Raw genomic sequence first — 20,840 nt, forward strand, 5'->3', positions numbered from 1 at the left:
AAATTAAGTAAATTCAAAGTCCGATGAAATGGTGAATAAATAGTTGGTGCACACTACATCCGATCTCGCTGTTGTTACCCCCAGTGTGAGCCGATCAAACACTGCAAGCGGCTCACACTGGGCTGAGCACCGAGCGTACCCGAGCACATCGATACTCCCAAGATTAGTTTGCATACATAAAGCATCCGATCTCCGCACCTTATCGGAAAAGTCTGAGTTCAGGTTCACTCATCTCTAGTGGTGAATAAAAATCACTTTTGTAAAATAAAATCAGCTTGTGTTGCCATTTTCCGACACCGGTAACATTATTATTTTTGCGTCGATGGAGTGAGGACTTGTTTTTTTCTTGATGAGCCGACATTTTCATTGATACCATTCTAGGTGCAATATGGATAATTGATCACTTTTCATTGTATTTATATTGCTATAAAATAATGTGCTACTTGTATCGGTCGGTTTTATTACTTACATTGCACATTTCATCTTGATATTTTATCCTACCTAAGTGATATCTCACCTCGCTTATTATCTGCAGTATTTTATATATCGGTTCATCTCCTTCACATTCAGGTCCTTATAATATCGGATCCTCTCAGTGGAGATCTTCTATATAAGAGAATTCTCCTGATTGCCCCGTGAAGGATGGATATGGACAGGGACAAGATGGCGGAGAGGATATTACACCTCACCCTAGAGATCCTCTTCCGGCTTACTGGAGAGGTGAGAGATTCTGATGACGTCACATTACATCATTCTTATCTATGGGAATAACAGATGGACAGAACTGGAGAGGTGAGGACTCTGGAAATGTCTGGAGTGAGATTTATTACTGTGTCTCTCCATAACCAGGATTACACAGTAGTGAAGAAGACCTCTGGTGAGCGCTGTCAGGCCCCTGTGTCTGAGGGTTGGGGAAGACCCCTGAGCCCAATCACGGTGCCTCCACGTCACCTCCCGATACATGAGGACATCAATGACCAGAAGATCCTAGAACTCACCTACAAGATGATTGAGCTGCTGACTGGAGAGGTGACACTGCTGGGAATGCTGGGACATTATACAGTAACGCTATAAAGGGATCGGGGGGTGACGGTATCATTGTATGTGTCAGGTTCCTATAAGGTGTCAGGATGTCACCGTCTATTTCTCCATGGAGGAGTGGGAGTATTTAGAAGGACACAAAGATCTGTACAAGGACGTCATGATGGAGGTTCCCAAGACCCTCACAGCACCAGGTAATAGACAGGACTAAATACACACGGCCTATAATTATCTGTATGTAAGGAATGAATTCAGTCCCTGTATGTGTCTCCTCCAGTTCTATCCAGTAACCGGACAACACCAGAGAGATGTCCCTGTCCTCTTCTCCCACAGGACTGTAAACAAGAAGATCCCGATGTTCCTCAGGATGTGTTTCCTCCAGTTCTATCCAGTAAGAGGACAACACCAGAGAGATGTCTCCATCATCTTCTCCCACAGGACTGTAAACAAGAAGATCCCGATGTTCTTCAGGATCATCAGGTAGATGTAGAGAAGGTGCCATGAAATCTCCCTATGATGTGTAGATGGCTGTGAAGGTCTTATGTTCAGTCTTGTTTTATCCACCAGTGTTATGTTTTATACTTGTGTAATGAGAGTGGTGGAGATGGCAGTGTAGCACCCCGGGGTCGTGGGGTTTTCACCCAACACATCGCCGGGCCAGGGGTGCGGATTCTCTACATCGTCATGGGCCAGCCTTGCCCAGTTTCGTGATCCTGAGACGTACAGGAAGGGAGGGAAGGCAGTGGACGGGTTGGTAGGATGGAGGGAGAGGGCGGTGAGGAAACTCTTTTTAGATTGTGACGTCACCTGTGGTACGCGGCCCCAGGGATGGGCCTCCGCTGCACTTCCGGGTGCTGCTCTCCGGGGCTGATGGTGAAGGTCAGAGTTGGGATGCTGTCACTCCTCACAGGCGGAGCGAGGTTACCTCGGGGAGGATGACTGAAGACGGACGGGGTGGTGGTGGTCCCCATTGGTTCCGCAGCGTTGGGCGACAGTGCCGGTAAAGATGAGGGAGAGACAGGGGCTGCGGTTCCAGGTCTTTTTACTCACTGGTAGTTCAGGCGCTGCCCCAGAGTACCGTTCTCCACAACGATGGACTCCAGCTGATACCGATTCCGTGGAAGTTCAGATCTGGTGTGTGTCAGTCTATGGTTCAAGACCTCAGCCCCAGATCCTTTATGCTATTTGGCTGCACACTTGGTGGGACAGGTTCGGTGACTTTTCTAGCCGTTCCCGCGACCCTTGCAGAGTTGGTAGACAACGTGAAGTATGCCTGCGCTAGGGTTCTGTACCCTGACATTACTGGTTCTGTGGAAGCAGCCACCTGCTTCTCCCCAGCGACCGTGTTCAAACACCTTGGCCCACAGAGCTGCTTCTCGGCATGTCTGCTTTGCTCTGTGTCTAGAGCTGTTCTCTCCTTTTGTAGTTGTGTTGTGTGTTCCAAGCTGTTGCCCCCAGCCACTGCATCGGATGGTTCACTACTCTCACTAGGTCAACCTGCTCTTCCCACTGTGTGCGCCTGACTCCCCCTGTGGTTGCTTCTCCCTGACCCTGAGTCCCCGGTTCCAGTAGATCAGGGAGCCCCTGGTGCGGTGGCGTCCTGTAAACCCACCGCTGTAGTGACCCCCTACTGTGACCCGACCCTGGCACGGTCCCCATTGAGTAGGGCAACCCACTGTAACTGTGTGTATGTGTGTTGGTGGAACTGGTACCGACCCTCCTTGAACCCGGGATAAGTACTACACCCTAATTGAGGTGCAGTACCCTGTGGCACCTGAAGCCTCAGGGGCAACCAGAGCAGGATTAGAGCTGATCATAGATGTGACTTCTCCATCTGTCTGTGACTTTTGGATCACATTTATCCCGTTCTCTACACTGAACACTTACATCAGGGTTTCGACACCAGGTTATCAGACAGAGAGAGGTCACCCCTAACCCATGGGTCAGAAGGTCACAGCGCAAGCCAGCACTAGTTGGATCTGCTTTGCCTTCCACTTAGCTGTGGATACTATCCTCGTGCTGGCGCTGCTAGGGTTAAGCAGATCCTTGTGTCTTTCTTGGCTTACCATCCTGAGATGTCTCAGCTGTTCTGATTTTTGCACTCCCCTCTGGTATAAGTTCTCACCACTTCACCTCAGTATTTGCCAGTGATAACTTGCTTTTCCATGGTCCTAGCATGGAGGTGTGAGCCATGGAAAGAGCAATGGTTTTGAATTTGATCCTGGAGATTGCTGCCTGGAAGTTTTCTTTGGTGTCTTCCTATTAATCATCTCCCTTTTTATTAATTTCTCTTTCCACCCCCCTTTTTTACCACTTGTTGTTTGGGAATGCAGTTTCTTTTTCCTTTGCCTGTCGTTTTCTTTTTGTGTCATTATTATAAAGCAGGACTAGTGTTCCTCCTGCCCTGCTCACTAGATACGGTTGTGATTAGGGTAAGACAGGGATAGACACGTGATTGCAGCACAAGAGGAAAAAACCTGTCTTGGGACATCGGGGAGCTCAGGGTTGCTCAGAGTAAGTGACAGGGTTTATCCTTCCTGTTCTTCCCTAGAGGCAGTGACTTCCACCCCATCTTTTTCATGATACACCGCTCAGCCTCTTTGTGGAACACAACAACCAGGGACTGCCCTGTATTGGTAACTGGTGCCTACTGTCAGCAAAGTCCAACCTCAGAGGCTCTGGTGATGACTGGGTCGGCACTTAATCATGCCCCCCTGGATAAGCCTGGTTCAGGGCGCAGTGAAGCCCTCACACAACGTATTAGCATGACAGGTTTACATGTAATTATTCAAATGAAATGATTCAGATGAAACCCCCAAATGATCCATTCACTGTAATGAGGAAGCAGAGTTAGTCTGGACTTCTCATGGCAGCGCGGCAATCATCCCTATCTAGTGAATGGTTATCTCCAGTAATTGTATTATTACACCGGATTCTTTATGATGTTATGTCGCGGGCGGAGGAGGGGACGCTGCGCTCTCCCACTGCTCGGGTCCAGCTGCTGCTGCTCGGTGATGGCTCGAGCGGTGGGCCGGATCCCGGGGACTCGAGCGGCGTTCCTCGCCCGTGAGTGAAAAGGGGGAATTGATTGTGGGGATTTGATATTGTCCGTGACGCCACCCACGGTTGTGGTGAGATTGGTAACACCACCGCTGCTCTGGACGGGGATCCCGGGAGCGATGACAGGGAGAAGCCTGGATGTTAGTTCTCCCCTCCGTGGGTAGGGGGTTAGTTGTCCCGGGGCCCGGTGAGGGGGTAGGGATGGATGGCAGGCTGGTTACAGGGCCTGGTGAGGTGCAGGGTCGTGGGGGCAGCGCTGTGCCGCACAGCACGGTGGTACTCACTCAGCCAATGATGAACACAGAGTCTCCGGTAAAACAAACGGCTGGATGGACGGGTCCCACAGGCGGCTGCGGTGTTTCTCCTCCCGGCAGGTTGATGGTGACTGCCTTTCCCTGCACCTGTGTAGTGTGTACGGTTCCAATGGGTTCCCACCGGTAACCCGCTCCCCAGCTTGGATATGTGCTGAAGGAGCCCCTTTTGCCCGCAGGCTCTGGCCCTGAGAACTGTAGCCTTGGCGGTGACTGTGTCTCCCTCTCTCAGTTGGACTGTTGCCTTCTGTCGGGACTTGGCTGCTGGGAAACCCAGGAGGTTCCCTTCGCTAACGGATTTGACAAATTGCACGGCGACTCCTAGCCTTGTCGGGGTCCGTAAGCCCCTGCCGGATGGTGCTGGCTTCTCTTTGTGTACCGGTCCGGTACCGCCGGGCCACCGCCCGTCCACGGTCCTTACGGCTAGCTCCAATAGGCCTCTCCTGCAGACGGTCACCACCGTCTGCCAACCTTGCTGTTCCGTCCGGGCCACACACCCGGACCACTTTCTGTCTGCTCCTTTACCACTTCACTCTCCTCACTCAACTCCCAACTATCTGCTCTCCTTTTCCCACCTCCAGGACTGTGAACTCCTCGGTGGGCGGGACCAACCGCCTGGCCCACCCCCTGGTGTGAACATCAGCCCCTGGAGGGAGGCAACAAGGGTTTTTGTTTGACTTTGGTGTGCCTGACCGGGAGTGTGGGGTGTGTTGGTGTAGTGCTTGTGACGTCCTGGCTTGTCCAGGGCGCCACAGTTACATCGTCATCTCCTCCCCATTCAGGTCCCTAGAATATCGGATCCTCTCAGTGGAGATCTTCTATATAAGAGAATTCTCCTGATTGACCCATCAAGGATGGATATGGACAGGGACAAGATGGCAGAGAGGATATTACACCTCACCCTAGAGATCCTCTTCCGGCTTACTGGAGAGGTGAGAGATTCTGATGACGTCACATTACATCATTCTTATCTATGGGAATAACAGATGGACAGAACTGAAGAGGTGAGGACTCTGGAAATGTCTGTAGTGAGATTTCATATTGTGTCTCTCCATAACCAGGAATACACCGTAGAGAAGAAGACCTCTAGTGAGCGCTGTCAGGCCCCTGTGTCTGAGGGATGGGGAAGTCCCCTGAGCCCAATCACGGGGCCTCCACCTCACCCCCCGATACATGAGGACATCAATGACCAGAAGATCCTAGAACTCACCTCCAAGATGATTGAGCTGCTGACTGGAGAGGTGACACTGCTGGGAATGCTGGGACATTATACAGTAACGCTATGAAGGGATCGGGGGTGACGGTATCATTGTATGTGTCAGGTTCCTATAAGGTGTCAGGACGTCACCGTCTATTTCTCCATGGAGGAGTGGGAGTATTTAGAAGGACACAAAGATCTGTACAAGGACGTCATGATTGAGGTTCCCCAGCCCCTCACATCCCCAGGTAATAGACAGGACTAGATACACACGGCCTATAATTATCTGTATGTAAGGAATTAATTCAGTCTCTGTATGTGTCTCCTCCAGGTCTATCCAGTAAGAGGACAACACCAGAGAGATGTCCCCGTCCTCTTCTCCCACAGGACTGTAAACAAGAAGATCCCGATGTTCCTCAGGATGTGTTTCCTCCAGCTCTATCCAGTAAGAGATATCTACTCATGTACTTTCTGTACTAATAGACTTTTAGACTTTCTGCTCTGGGTTTTTCAGCTGTATTTTCTTTGCTTCTGCTTCTTCTGCTGTTTGTTTCTAGTACCTTCTCTATGTCATTATGACGGCAAATGCAGAGGGTTAATGAATACCGTTTCTCCGAAAATACGACCTACACTGAAATTAAGCCATAGCATGATTTTATGGGATTTTTTGAGAATGCTTGAAATATAAGCCCTATTCCAAAAATAAGCCCTAGTTACAGTCAGGACCAGTGTTAGAAGGAATCAAACTGCACGATTTCTCAGGAACCCCACTCTCTTATGGACCCCATGAATTGTATTCTAAGGTTGATGGTTTGAGGACCTTTGATGATTTCAAAGTCATGTGACATGATGTAGCCAAAGGTCTCTTAATTGCAGAAGTCTAAAAGAACTCAACAGGACACAGACTGGCATTAGGGGAAAGGGAGAGCAAACTGTGAAATTTCACAGGCCCCCATTCTCCTAGCAGTCATAGTGTTTATACGCCAATTATAGGACTGCTTAAGGACCTTTTTGACATCATATCATGTGACCAAAGGCTGGTGTCTGTGTCTGTTCACACCAATTTTAACCAGCTTTGCAAAAATGGGCAGAGCTTGGCCAGAAGAAGGGTGTGATGCCACCGCTTCTCTAATTCATAACAAACTGTGGCGTTCCCTATGCCAGAAATCTCACTTCAGTTCCTGATGTCATTTGTCAGTGTCCATTGCCGGTCTTGATGAACTGGAGCCCTAATGTTTATCTGGACAGACCGCAAGACCCTGCTACTTGCTTTGGTTACAAAACCTAAGGATGGGCCATCAACGTTACAGTCCCGGACAATCCCGTTAAATATCCGGCATCTGTCTAACTATTTTAAGTTCGTCTTTGAAAAAAAATTCTTTGAAATTGTCCATGTTGTGGATCAAAGTTACAAGGAGATTTTTGCAGGTTTTGCCAACTGTAATGGCGGCGCCAGGATCTGTGAAAATTATAGATTCTGGTACTCTGCATGTTAACTGCTCTGATGTCTGTGAGCAGTGCAGGGAGACGCAGGCGTCGAACCACAGGCTTGGGCAGGCTAGCAAGAGTAAGGGGCACTTTGCACACTACAACATCGCAGGTGCGATGTCGGTGGGGTCAAATTGAAAGTGACGCACATCCGGCGTCGCAGGCGATATCGTAGTGTGTAAAGCATTTTTGATACGATTAACGAGCGCAAAAGCGTCGTAATCGGATCATCGGTGTAACCTCGGTCATTTCCATGAATTGGGAATGACCGATGTTACGATGTTGTTCCTTGTTCCTGCGGCAGCACACATCACTGTGTGTGAAGCCGCAGGAGCGAGGAACATCTCCTACCTGCGTCCTGCGGCTCACGCCGGCTATGCGGAAGGACTGAGGTGGGCGGGATGTTTACGTACCGCTCATCTCCGCCCCTCCACTTCTATTGGCCGCCTGCCGTGTGACGTCGCTATGACGCCGCACGACCCGCCCCCTTAATAAGGAGGCGGGTCGCCGGCCAGAGCGAAGTCGCAGGGCAGGTGAGTGCATGTGAAGCTGGCGTAGTGATAATGTTCGCTACGCCAGCTATCACCATGATATCGCAGCTGCGACGGGGGCGGGGACTATCGCGCTCGGCATCGCAGCATCGGCTTGCGATGTCGTAGAGTGCAAAGTGCCCCTTATTCTCTGCTGGGTTGCTTGTTAATGTCTTTGATCACATGCTGTAGAGGAGAAAGTATCTATCGATCCCCTTCTGTATATGCTGGCTGGACTATTCCATTAATGCCATCTATAGGTTACCTATACTGGTCTGGTGAGGTGTTGAGATCCAGACTTACGGGTGGTTGTTGTGTATTATTGCCGTAAGCTGTTGTGGTGTTAACCCTTATCTTTTTGTTGCTGCCTTTCTGCATTTCCATCATATTCCTGCCCCTTCCTTCCCCGGGGGATAACAGATTAGATCTGGTCAGGAGAATAGTAAGGCACAGGACTCAGGCTTCTCCATCTTCAGGGGTAATCAAGAGGTTAGGAACAGTTTAGGGTCCCCAGCTTGAGGGACAGTATAAGGGCCCCCTGTCCCTCATTATCCTGCAGTCATATTGTGACAATCAATCAGATTATTTCCTGTAGCACATTCCAGAGAACTGGTGCTAGTAATGGGAGATTCAAATTAATGAAGATGTAACTCTTAGCGGTACTTTGCACACTACGACATCGCAGGTGCGATGTCGGTGGGGTCAAATTGAAAGTGACGCACATCCGTCATCGCAGGCGACATCGTAGTGGGTAAAGCCTAGATGATACGATTAACGAGCGCAAAAGCATCGTAATCGTATCATCGGTGTAGCGTCGGCGTAATCCATAATTACGCTGACGCGACGGTCCGATGTTGTTCCTCGTTCCTGCGGCAGCACACTTCGCTGTGTATTAAGCCGCAGGAGCGAGGAACATCTCCCACCGGCGTCACCGCGGCTCCCGTAGGATATGCGGAAGGAAGGAGGTGGGCGGGATGTTTACATCCCGCTCATCTCCGCCCCTCCGCTCCTATTGGCCGCCTGCCGTGTGACGTCGCAGTGACGCCGTACGACCCGCCCCCTTAATAAGGAGGGGGGCACCAGCCAGAGCGACGTCCCAGGACAGGTGAGTCCATGTGAAGCTGCCGTAGCGATAATGTTCGCTACGGCAGCTATCACAAGGATATCACAGCTTAGACGGGGGCGGGGACTATCGCGCTCGGCATCGCAGCATCAGCTTTTGATGTCGCAGCGTGCAAAGTACCCCTTAGATAGGGATGGGAGATCCCGATTTGTAAAGATCGGAGATCGTACCGATCGCATAGTAATCGAGTCCACGATGCCGATCACGAGCTTTCCTGAAAAGCTTGTGTTACAGATCGGTCCAAATCGGGACCAGGGGCTGTAAAAAGAAAGCACATTAATAAAATAAATAACTTTATGATCATACTTACTGGTCACATGACTATGACGTTTTCAAAGGTCCTCTTAACTTCCGGGGGTATTCACTGCACTGCTCGTCACTTGGCAGTCATCGGCTGTTTTTGGCCGTGTTTGCAGTGATGTCAGGGTTCACCCAAGTCCATGGCTCATAGACTCGATTGAAGTTTGACTGTCACTGTGCGAGTGTCGCATCACAAAACGGCGCTCAATCTCCAGACAGCAGCGGGTCTGCTGCTTGTCATTCCATGCAGCTGAAGCGCTACTGTCCTGAGATCAGTTGGTGCGGGGTGATGCCCATGCAAGACGCCAGTGCAATCATCCGCTCATTGTCCGCCTGCTTCTTGCTCTGTACAGAGCGATGTAGCAGAGCTTACAATGCTCTCTGCTTCTCGCTGTGTTTAGACTGTGTCTGTACAGAGTGATGAAGCTGACAATGCTCTACCTGTGGATTACGTCGGACTAAGGATTTTTTTATTATAAAGATGGAGTCTCTAAATGTTTTTTTGTTTTATTTCTAATAAATTTTTTCTCTGTGTTGTATTTTTTTTACTGTTTACTAGAAATTCATGGTGGCCATGTCAATTTGGCGTGACACCATGAATTTCGGGCTTAAGGTCCAGTCACACTAAGCAACTTACCAGCGATCCCAACAATGATAGGGATCGCTGGTAAGTTGCTAGGAGGTTGCTGGTGAGATGTCACACTGCGACTCTCCAGCGATCCCACCAGCAACCTGACCTGGCAGGGATCACTGGAGCATCGCTACACGAGTTGCTGGTGAGCTCACCAGCAACCAGTGACCAGCCCCCAGCGCCGCGTGGAAGATGCTGCGCTTGGTAACTAAGGTAAATATCGGGTAACCAACCCGATATTTACCTTGGTTACCAGCGCACGCAGCTACACGTGCAGAGAGCAGGGAGCAGCGCACACTGAGCGCTGGCTCCCTGCTCTCCTAGTTACAGCACACATCGGGTTAATTACCCAATGTGTGCTGCAGCTAAATGTGCACAGAGCAGGGAGCAGCGCACACCGCTTAGTGCTGGCTCCCTGCTCTCCTAGCTACAGCACACATCGGGTTAATTAACCCGATGTGTCCTGCAGCTACATGTGCACAGAGCAGGAGCCGGCACTGACAGTGAGAGCGGCGGAGGCTGGTAACAAAGGTAAATATCGGGTAACCAAGGACAGGGCTTCTTGGTTACCCGATGTTTACATTGGTTACCAGCCTCCGCAGAAGCCGGCTCCTGCACATTTAGTTGTTGCTGTCTCGCTGTCACACACAGCGATCTGTGCTTCACAGCGGGACAGCAACAACTAAAAAATGGCCCAGGACATTCAGCAACAACCAACGACCTCACAGCAGGGGCCAGGTTGTTGCTGGATGTCACACACAGCAACATCGCTAGCAACGTCACAAAAGTTGTTCGTTAGCAGCGATGTTGCTACCGATGTTGCTTAGTGTGACGGGGCCTTTAGTACCATCTGAGAATACAAAGCTGGTATTAACCCAATTATTACCCAGTGTGCCACCATCATTGGATGAGCCGGGTAAAGCGCCTGGAAATGGCGCTAAGAAACAATGCGCCATTTGCAGGGGCGGCTGCAGGCTGCCTAGAATCCCAGCCCCCATCTGCCAGGGCTCTACCTGACTGCCCATCAAAATACAGCGGGAGCCCACGCATTTTTTTTTTATTATATTTTTAAATAAAAAAAATAAATAAATAATGGGTTTCCCTGTATTTTTATTGTCAGGCAGGTGGGGGTGGCAGCCCGTAGCCGCCCGCTTCATCTGCGCTGAGAATCAAAAATACTGTGGAGCGCCACGTCATTTTTTAAAATTATTTATCTTTATACAACTATATATACTATATATTGTGTACAATATATATTGTGTGTGCATATATATATATATATATATATATATATATACAGTTCTGTCAAAAATTGAGTGACCACTGCAAAATTTTCAGTTTTTCTGATTTTTCTCTTTATAGGTATATTTTTGAGTGACAAGTAAATTATTGTAAAATAAATACAAATTTTTTTGCTTCGAAATTTGGAGACGTTGCCAGTAGTTTATAGAATAAAAGAACAATTTACATTTTACTCAAAAAATATAAAGAGAAAAATCAGAAAAACTGAAAATTTTGCAGTGGTCTCTTGTGTGTGTGTGTGTGTGTGTGTGTGTTTATATATATATATATATATATATATATATGTATATATAATTATTGTACACAATATACAGTTGTATGAGAGTAAATAAATAATTAAAAAAAATGCCGAAGCGCTCCGCAGTGTTTTTGATTCTCAGCACACATAAAGCAGATGGCTACGGGCTGCCACCCCCATCTGCCTGGCTTTACCTTGGCTGGCAATCAAAATACAGGGAGGCCCTTTTTTTAAAAAAGGTTTTTGCCAAAAATAAAAAAAAAGTGACGTGGACTTCGCCGTATTTTTGTATGCTAGCCAGGTACGGCAAGCAGGTACGGGCTGCCTCAAACCCCCAGCTGCCTATTTGTACCCGGCTGAGAACCAAAAATATAGAGAAGCCTTTTTAAATTATTTCATGAATTTCATGAAATAATAAAAAAAATGACGTGGGCTTCGCCCAATTTTTGTGTCCAGCCAGGTACAGCTAGGCAGCTGGGAATTGGAATCCACAACACAGGGTGGCCCAAGCTTTCTGGGCCCCCCATGCGCTGCAAATTGCAGTCCGCAGTTGCCCCAGAAAATGACGCTTTTATAGAGGTGCCATGTTCTGGCGCTGTATCCAACTCTCCAGTGGCCCTGGTGGCGGGTAGCACGCTGGGTAATAAGGCGTTAATACCAGCTTTGTTTTACCAGCTGGTATTAAGCCCAAGATTCTTAATGTCAAGCAAGTTTGACCCGGCCATTAAGAATCTCCAATAAAGGGTTCAAAAAAAGACACCACACAGAGAAAAAAATACTTTAATAGAAATAAATACACAGACACACTTAGAGACTCCATCTTTTTTACTCCCTCTCACCCCTCCACGATCCTAGTCTTCTGTCACCGATCTAGCTCTGCTATATCAGAATGCACAGGGGGGTGGAAGAACGCTGCTGCTCCCCGCGCTGTCTAATCACTCAATGAGTGATCAGAAGCTGCGGGTTGGTAAACGGTGACATCGCCGCTGCCACCGTTGCCATAGTAACCTAACAAGCGGGTTACTATAGCAAGGGTGATCTCCGATCACCTGATTCCCGGCGCCACTATTCATCACCGGGTGTAGCAGCCAATCCCTGCATGTGGGCTAACTCTGTAAAGAGCGCCAACATGCAGGGAGGGGGGGCAGGCATTTACCCGAGCATCTTGTTGGTATACAGCAGTCGCCAAATATATCGAGTACTGAGATACTTGGGCGAGCACCGTGTACCGGCAAGCATGCTGGCACTACAGGACCTTTGCATGACGTCATAGCCATGTGACCCAGTCTGTAGCCAATGAGATAATACCATATTCCCACATGACTGATCACATGGCTATGACGTCACAAAAGGTCCTTTGGTTACCGGGAGGACACAGCGATCATCGCACTCGGAAGTAGAAGCGGTGGGAGACAAAGTGCAGGACGCGTCGCGGGACCTGTAAGTATAATGACAATGTTTATTATTGAGTGTATTCTTTATTTTACAGCCACCCTCCCCCGCCCCATCCCATAACTGTAAAGTCCAACATCGGTGATCGGACGCAAGATCGTGTTATCTCGATCCCGATCTTGATCTTTACAAAATAATCGGACGAGTCTCCCCGCTCCCGACCATCAGGGGGATCACCCATGACTACTCTTCAGGCTGCTTTACACACAGCGACATTGCTAGCGATGTTGCTAGCGTTTGCACCCGCCCCCGTCGTTTGTGGGTCACGGGCAAATCGCTGCCCGTGGCACACAACGTCGCTGTGGCCGGCGAACAACCTCTTATTTAAGGGGGAGGTTCGTGCGGAGTCACAGCAACGTCACACAGCGGGCCACCAATAGAAGCGGAGGGGCGGAGAGCAGCCGAATAAACGTAACGCCCACCTCGTTGCCGGAGGACACAGGAACGCTGTTGTTCGTTGTTCACGGGGTGTCACACGTAGCGATGTGTGCTGACTTAGGAACGACAAACAACCTGCGTCCAGAACGAGCAACGATCTTTTGAAAATGAACGACGTGTCAACGATCAACAATTAGGTGAGTATTTCTGATCGTTAACGCTCGTTCGTAGGTGTCACATGCAACGACGTTGCTAACGATGCCGGATGTGCCTCACGAATTCCGTGACCCCCGACGACATATCATTAGATACGTCGTTGTGTGTAAAGCGGCCTTTAGATGTCGAAATTGGACAACAGATTCAGAATACATTTTTTCCTAATTTAATTTCTGATATTATGGTTTAAAAAATGTATTTTCAAGATAATATCATTAAAACATTGTGTTTATTTTTAGCAGATGACTGTATTGGGAGTTCAGATGGAAATCTATTATCTTCAGAATTTAAAACAGACGATAAAAGTATCACACATGATATATATGAAGAGCATGCTGTTGTCCCAGATATACCTCCAGTCCTTCCTCGGAAAGTTTTAACATCTGGTCTTTTCAAACAAGTCCAAAATTACGATTTATCACAGATTTGTATGCAAAATAAAAGTTACAGAAAGGATGGGGAACATGAAACGGCTCCTACAAGGGAAAAACCATTTTCATGCCCAGAATGTGGAAAATGTTTTACTCAGAAGATACTCAATCAGAATCTTATTGAGCATCAAAGAATTCACACAGAGGAGAAGCCATTTTCATGTTCAGAATGTGGGAAATGTTTTATTCAGAAATCAAATTTTGTTATGCATAAAAAAAATCACACAGGGGCGAACCCATTTTTATGCTTGGAATGTGGTAAATGTTTTACTAGGAAATCAAGTCTTGTTGACCATGGAAAACTTCACACAGGGGAGAAGCCATTTTCATGTTCAGAGTGTGGGAAATGTTTTATTTTCAAATCAGATCTTGTTCGGCATCAAAGATGTCACTCAGGGGAGAAGCCATTTTCATGTTCAGAGTGTGGGAAATGTTTTGATTTCAAATCAGATCTTGTTAGGCATCAAAGATGTCACACAGGGGAGAAGCCATTTTCATGTTCAGAGTGTGGAAAATGTTTTATTCAGAAATCACACCTTGTTAGGCATCAAAGATATCACACAGGGGAGAAGCCATTTTCATGTTCAGAATGTGGGAAATGTTTTAGTCAGAAATCAGCCTTTGTTATGCATCAAAGATCTCATACAGGGGAGAAGCCATTTTCATGTACAGAGTGTGGGAAATGTTTTATTCAGAAATCAGATCTTGTTGTGCATCAAAGATCTCACACAGGGGAGAAGCTGTTTTCATGTTCAGACTGTGGGAAATGTTTTATTCGGAAATCAAAACTTGTTCAGCATCAAAGATCTCACACCGGGGAGAAGCCATTTTCATGTTCAGAGTGTGGGAAATGTTTTAATTTGAAATCAGAACTGGTTGTGCATCAAAGATGTCACACTGGGGAGAAGCCATTTTCATGTTCAGAGTGTGCGAAATGTTTTAATTGGAAATCAGAACTTCTTGTGCATCAAAGATGTCACACAGGGGAGAAGCCATTGTCATGTTCAGAGTGTGGGAAATGTTTTAATTGGAAATCAAAACTTGTTATGCATCAAAGATGTCACACAGGGGAGAAGCCATTTTCATGTTCAGAGTGTAGGAAATGTTTTATTCGGAAATCAGAACTTGTTGTGCATCAAAAATGTCACACTGGGGAGAAGCCATTTTCATGTTCAGAATGTGGTAAATGTTTTATTCAGAAATCAGATCTTGTTGTGCATCAAAGATGTCACACCGGGGAGAAGCCATTTTCATGTTCAGAGTGTGGGAAATGTTTTATTCGGAAATCAAAACTTGTTCAGCATCAAAGATCTCACACCGGGGAGAAGCCATTTTCATGTTTAGAGTGTGGGAAATGTTTTAATTTTAATTCAGAACTTGTTGTCCATCAAAGATATCACACAGGGGAGAAGCCATTTTCATGTTCAGAGTGTAGAAAATGTTTTATTCGGAAATCAGAACTTGTTGTGCATCAAAGATCTCACACAGGGCAGAAGCTGTTTTCATGCCCAGAATGTGGTAAATGTTTTACTAGGAAATCAGGTCTTGTTCACCATCAAAAAAATCACACAAAATAAACCATTTTTATGTTTTGAATGTGGAAAATGTAATTCTCAGAAATCACATCTTGTTAAACATGTGAAGAAGCCGCACAGGGAAGGAACCTTTTTCATGTTGTGAAAAATTGAAATGTTTAACTGGTAAATCAAGTCTTCCGACATCAGAAAACCAGCAGAGCGGAGCAGCCATTCTTGCTTTCGGAATTTGCCAAATGTTTTTATCATTAATCAGGTCCTGTTGTCAGATGAGTCACACGGGAGAAGCCATCATGATGTACTATAATTCAAAGGGTTTTATCCTAAAATCGGCTACAGTTCCTTAAGTAAGGATTTGTGATGAAAAGAACCATTTTCTTTCTTTTTAGAAATTATTGTAGTTTTTCGACCATAAGACATACCTAGGTTTTGAAGGAGGAATATAGGGAAAAAAATAACGCAAAAAATGTGGTCATGAAGCAATGTTATGGGTAGGATCTGCTGCTGACACTGTTACGGGGATAAACTCCCCCAATTCTGTACTAATATCCCCCATACTGGGCCCCTTCCAGATATATGTGTCTCCCATGCTCGTATATATGTCTTTCATCCTGGTATATATGTTGCCTATCTTTATCCCATCCTAGTATATATGATCCTCATCCTGCTATATATGGCTCTTGTCCTAGTGCATATGTCCCCATCCTTATACAGTATATATGGCCCTCATCTCGGGCCCATTCGTGTATATATTTCCCCATCACGCTGCACACATAAGAAAATAAATGATTATACTCACCATCCCTCCGCTCGCCCGGTGCATGGTGTTCTCTTCTGATGCATGCAAGTGACTTAAGCATGTAAGCGGCACAGTGCATGACATTGCTGCCACGTGCCCCCAGTTACACGTGGACGTCAGCTGCCGGAATATTCACTGCTCACCACAGCCGGGATTGTGAGCTTGAGCTTGTCCCCACAGCATCAGCTGGCCGTAGGGACGAGGGCCAGGAACATTGTAGGGGCACCACGAGAAAGCTAGATGTGGTCTGTTCTTGTAAGAGCAGAAGCTTTGGGTTATCAGGTTTTATTAAGATTCCCTAGGGTCAATTGTAGGGCCAGCTGATGCTGTGTGGACCCACATAGAGGAAATCCTGGTTACCCCAAGCTGCAAGAATGGGTGAGATCATTCCTAACTCATTCTACAAAATTTGAATTGGTGATTTCCTCTTTGAGGATCACCGTGCACTATATGTTTGTTATATTGAGTTGTTTTTGATGATTTTTTAGATACTCATATTATTGGACCACTGTCCTTATTGGAGTGATAATCAACTTACTCAATTTTTGTTGTGTATTTTGTGTTTTTTTGTTCATTTTGTTATATCATAGGTTCTCTGGAAACGTGATTGCTGAATCTAATGACAACAATCCAGAGAACTTTGGGTTATTCACATATTTTAATCTAAATTTTAATGGAATAGATTAAAAGCTATATTTTAGCCTCTGAATTGCTATTTTCTCTAATTATAAGTGGCTTATCCTCCTATATCAAGAGCTGCTGTTTGACAAATATTAAAGAGAATGAATATTCACTGCTCCCCACGCAAATAATCCCATCCACCTCCTGGTTAGCGCTGGGTTCATTGCCTAGAGGTGGGCGGGATTATGGTGTGGGGAGCAGTGAATATTCATTTTGTTCTTTAGCTGACACACTGATAGCACTTTTGAGAGCCTTTAGGATTATTTTTGAATATTTTTTATACTGGATTATATTTAGATAATTCACTAATCTCAGGTTTCCCACTGCTTTATTTACTAAAAAGCGCAGCACCAGATTGGAGATAGGAACTCATAAGTATATCACATTGTATATAATTGCATTTCAAATCTTGTTGTTTTGTCAATAAATGCTTGTAAAATATACTGTATATTTTTCATGCCTAACTTTCTCTATTGTCTAGATGTGATGATTTTGCCTGTAAACCCCTTGAGTTGACGCAGAGCTGTAGACATTTCACACAAAAATAGTGATGGGAGAATTGAATCACACTGCATCCTAGATATGTGGAAGTTGTTAAGATGCTCTGGCCCCAAATCATCAAAGCTTTTATGCTAAAAAAAATTGTCACAAAAGCTGTGAAAAGTCTCAAAAATTCAGAAAGTTGTGTCAACATTTGGTGGCTTTTGGTATTTTCAAAAATTGACAGAGCTTGGGTGGGACGGGGGCGTGACAGCACAGCTACTTTAATTCATGACAAGCTGTGGCGTTCCCTATGCCAGAAATCCCATTCCAGTCCCTGAAGGGAGTAATATTTCTAGCATGGTACAAGGAGGCACATGCCACTCGTCAAACGCACCAGATTCATGAAGAGGCATGCACCACTTCATCAATCAGGAGTGGCTCCCGAATAAATTGGGCTCTTAATGTTATAAAATGATCTTTTACAAAGGATAATTGTTGTAATAAAAAAACTAAAGGATTTTATATGTCTGATATCAAAGGGATTATTTTTTTTGTGGGGCTACCCACACATAGAGATAAGTGCACCCATTGAAGTTCGGGTTCAGCTTTTTCAGTCGGACTTTAGATAATGTTCAGATCGGAAACCGGACTTGTCATGAACCCTGTTGGAAGTCACTGATTGGGCAGTTCAGGTCTCCACCCACATGCAACCGGCCATAAAGAGAGCATTTAGTATCTTGGGAAGGAGGACAGAGTTTTTTCCTTGTACACAATACATCTTATAACAATGTTTTTACCTCCCCGTGAAAGCCATTCACACACTGTAAGCCAGGGGTGGGGAACCTTTTTGCTGCCGGGGGCCATTTGGAAATTTCTGCCAACCTTCAGGGGCCGCACAAAATTATCAATGTGAAAATGAACCAACTATATTTGGTCAAACAGTTAACTCACCCCTATTGTGGTGGCTGGAGCGGCTTCTCTTTTGTGCGGCTGTGATGTTCGGTGATACTTATGTTGCTTCTCTCTTTTCCAGGTTTGTCAGGGTCTGGAGCGCAGGCAACTCTTTGTGATAATAAGATTGGTAGACTATATACATCACACAGCAGACACAGGGACTGGAGTACATAAATCACAGGAGACACATACATGACTGAAGGGGCTGTTGGCATATACATCACATAGGAGACGCAGGGACTGCTGTATATACATCACATAGGAGACGCTGGGACTGCTGTATATACATCACAAGAGACACCCACATCACAGAAGACACTGGGGGCACATACATCACACAAGGGGCTGGGGACATGTGTATGCCCCCTCCTGTGATGTATATGCTTTCAGCCTCTCCTTTGATGTATATGCGCCCAGCCCCTCCTGTGAGGTATATGCCCCCAGCCCCTCCTGTGAGGTATATGCCCCCAGCCCCTCCTGTGAGGTATATGTTCTCAGCCCCTCCTGTGATATGTACAGCCCCAGCATCTCCAATGTGATGAATATACCCCAGTGTGTGTTGTATATATCACAGGAGGGGTTGGGGCATACACATCACAGGAGACACTGAGGCATATCCATGACAGGAGGGGCTGGGAGCATATACATAACAGGAGATGCTGGGGAACACACATTACTAGGTCACAGGGAGGCATAAGCATTGCTGTGGGGCACACACATCACTAGGGCGGCACAGAGAGCACTAGGGGGGCACAGAGACATCACTAGGGCGGCACAGAGAGCACTAGGGGGGGCACAGAGACAACACTAAGGGGGGGCACAGAGACAACACTAAGGGGGGGGCACAGAGACATCACTAGGGCGGCACAGAGAGCACTAGGGGGGCACAGAGACATCACTAGGGCGGCACAGAGAGCACTAGGGGGGGCACAGAGACAACACTAAGGGGGGGCACAGAGACAACACTAAGGGGGGGGCACAGAGACAACACTAAGGGGGGGGCACAGAGACAACACTAAGGGGGGGGGCACAGAGACAACACTAAGGGGGGGCACAGAGACAACACTAAGGGGGGGGCACAGAGACAACACTAAGGGGGGGGCACAGAGACAACACTAAGGGGGGGGGCACAGAGACAACACTAAGGGGGGGAACACAGACATCACTAAGGGGGGGGAAGGGGCACACAGACATCACTAGGAGGAGACTAGGAGGCACAGACAGCACTTGCAGAGCACAGACTTCACTAGGGGGTATACTGCACTTGGGGTGGTAAGGAGCACTGGAGAGAACTCAACAGTGGGGGTGATCCACATCGCTGGGGAGTCTGCACACACAGCACTGCAGGGGGCATGCTGCACCGGAGAAGGGGCAGAGAGCAGGCAGCACACAGCATGTGGAGATGCACGCTGCACCGGAGAAGGGGCAGAGAGCGGGCGGCACACAGCACGTGGAGCTGCACGCTGCACCGGAGAAGGGGCAGAGAGCGGGCGGCACACAGCGCCGGGGAGCGGCAGCACACAGCACGTGGAGCTGCACCGGAGAAGGGGCAGAGACCGGGTGGCACACAGCGCCAGGGAGCGGCAGCACACAGCACATGGAGCTGCACCGGAGAAGGGGCAGGGAGCGACAGCACTGATTGAGGCACGCTGCACGGGAGAAGGGGTGTAGAGCGAGCGGCACAATGCAGGAAACGATGAAGCTGCTGTGGGACTAAACCCGCCCACAAAGTCTGTCCTGAGCATGCTGGCACCTGCCAGAGAAAGAGCTCATTGGTGCGCGCTAGCAGCGCCTGTGAAGCCTTAAAGGGCCGGCGCCCGATAAGATCACGGCAGTGGCAGGAGCACTGCCAACCCGGGAATCTGCCCGGGGGCCGCATAAAAGGTCTTGGCGGGCCGCATGCGGCCCGCGGGCCGGACGTTCCCCACCCCTGCTGTAAGCGGTTCGCACTGGGCCGAGCACTGAGTGTACCCGAGCACACCGATGCTAGATCGAGTGGTTAGGATACATAAAGCACCCGAACTCCGAACTCTAACACTGATTTTTTTTTATAAAGTCTGTATTTGGTACAAACACCAAATTTTATTATTTAGATTCGCTCATCTCTGCCCACAAACCTTTATTACAGTTTAGATTATGGGTGTAGAAGAGACCAGAACTGAAAGGGGCCTATCTCTTTGTGAAAAGCAAGTAACATTTATGATACCTATGCTGGGGTTTTGTGAATTTTCTGGGATTCTGTCACTAAGTGTTTACCCCTTAATTAAAAATCAGAATAATATAAAGACAGTGTCACATTAGGTACGGGGAAGTACGAAGTGAACGGCGAAAGGGAAACCCTGTGTGCAGCAAAATGGGAGATGGTGACCTCTGTCCATGCCTACCGCTGGGCCCTGGGTTCCCTCACCGCCTTAGATAGGTTCCACATCTATGAGCAGAGCCGGATACCTGACCCTAGGCTGACCATGATCTGGGCCCTAGGTAGGGAGCAGATGGGATGAGCTCTTTGTCAACCCTACAAGGCACTAAAGGTACACAAGGCTAACAAACAAGGGGAAACAATATACAACTTCTCTCTAGACGACTCAGTTAGAAGTTCAGTAAAGAGCAACAACGATCCTACTGATGTGTGCAAGCCGCCTCCTTGCATCCAGAGCTTGTGAAAGAACTGAAGATCACCAGCCCAAGT

General features: G+C 47.5%; 1 protein-coding gene across 1 annotated transcript; it reads left to right on the plus strand.

Annotated features, from left to right (window-relative positions):
• Positions 1–626: 626 nt before the first annotated feature.
• On the plus strand, positions 627–17,058 carry LOC142259048 (uncharacterized). Its single transcript, XM_075331577.1, has 8 exons — positions 627–720; positions 850–1,029; positions 1,112–1,235; positions 1,319–1,521; positions 5,195–5,344; positions 5,474–5,501; positions 5,942–6,055; positions 13,508–17,058. The coding sequence occupies exons 1-8, from the start codon at positions 643–645 to the stop codon at positions 15,274–15,276; spliced, it is 2,646 nt and encodes an 881-aa protein (XP_075187692.1). The 5' UTR covers positions 627–642; the 3' UTR covers positions 15,277–17,058.
• The last annotated feature ends 3,782 nt before the right edge of the window (positions 17,059–20,840 follow it).

This window comes from Anomaloglossus baeobatrachus, assembly GCF_048569485.1.
Source record: "Anomaloglossus baeobatrachus isolate aAnoBae1 chromosome 5 unlocalized genomic scaffold, aAnoBae1.hap1 SUPER_5_unloc_23, whole genome shotgun sequence".
In the NCBI taxonomy this organism is placed as follows: domain Eukaryota; kingdom Metazoa; phylum Chordata; class Amphibia; order Anura; family Aromobatidae; genus Anomaloglossus; species Anomaloglossus baeobatrachus.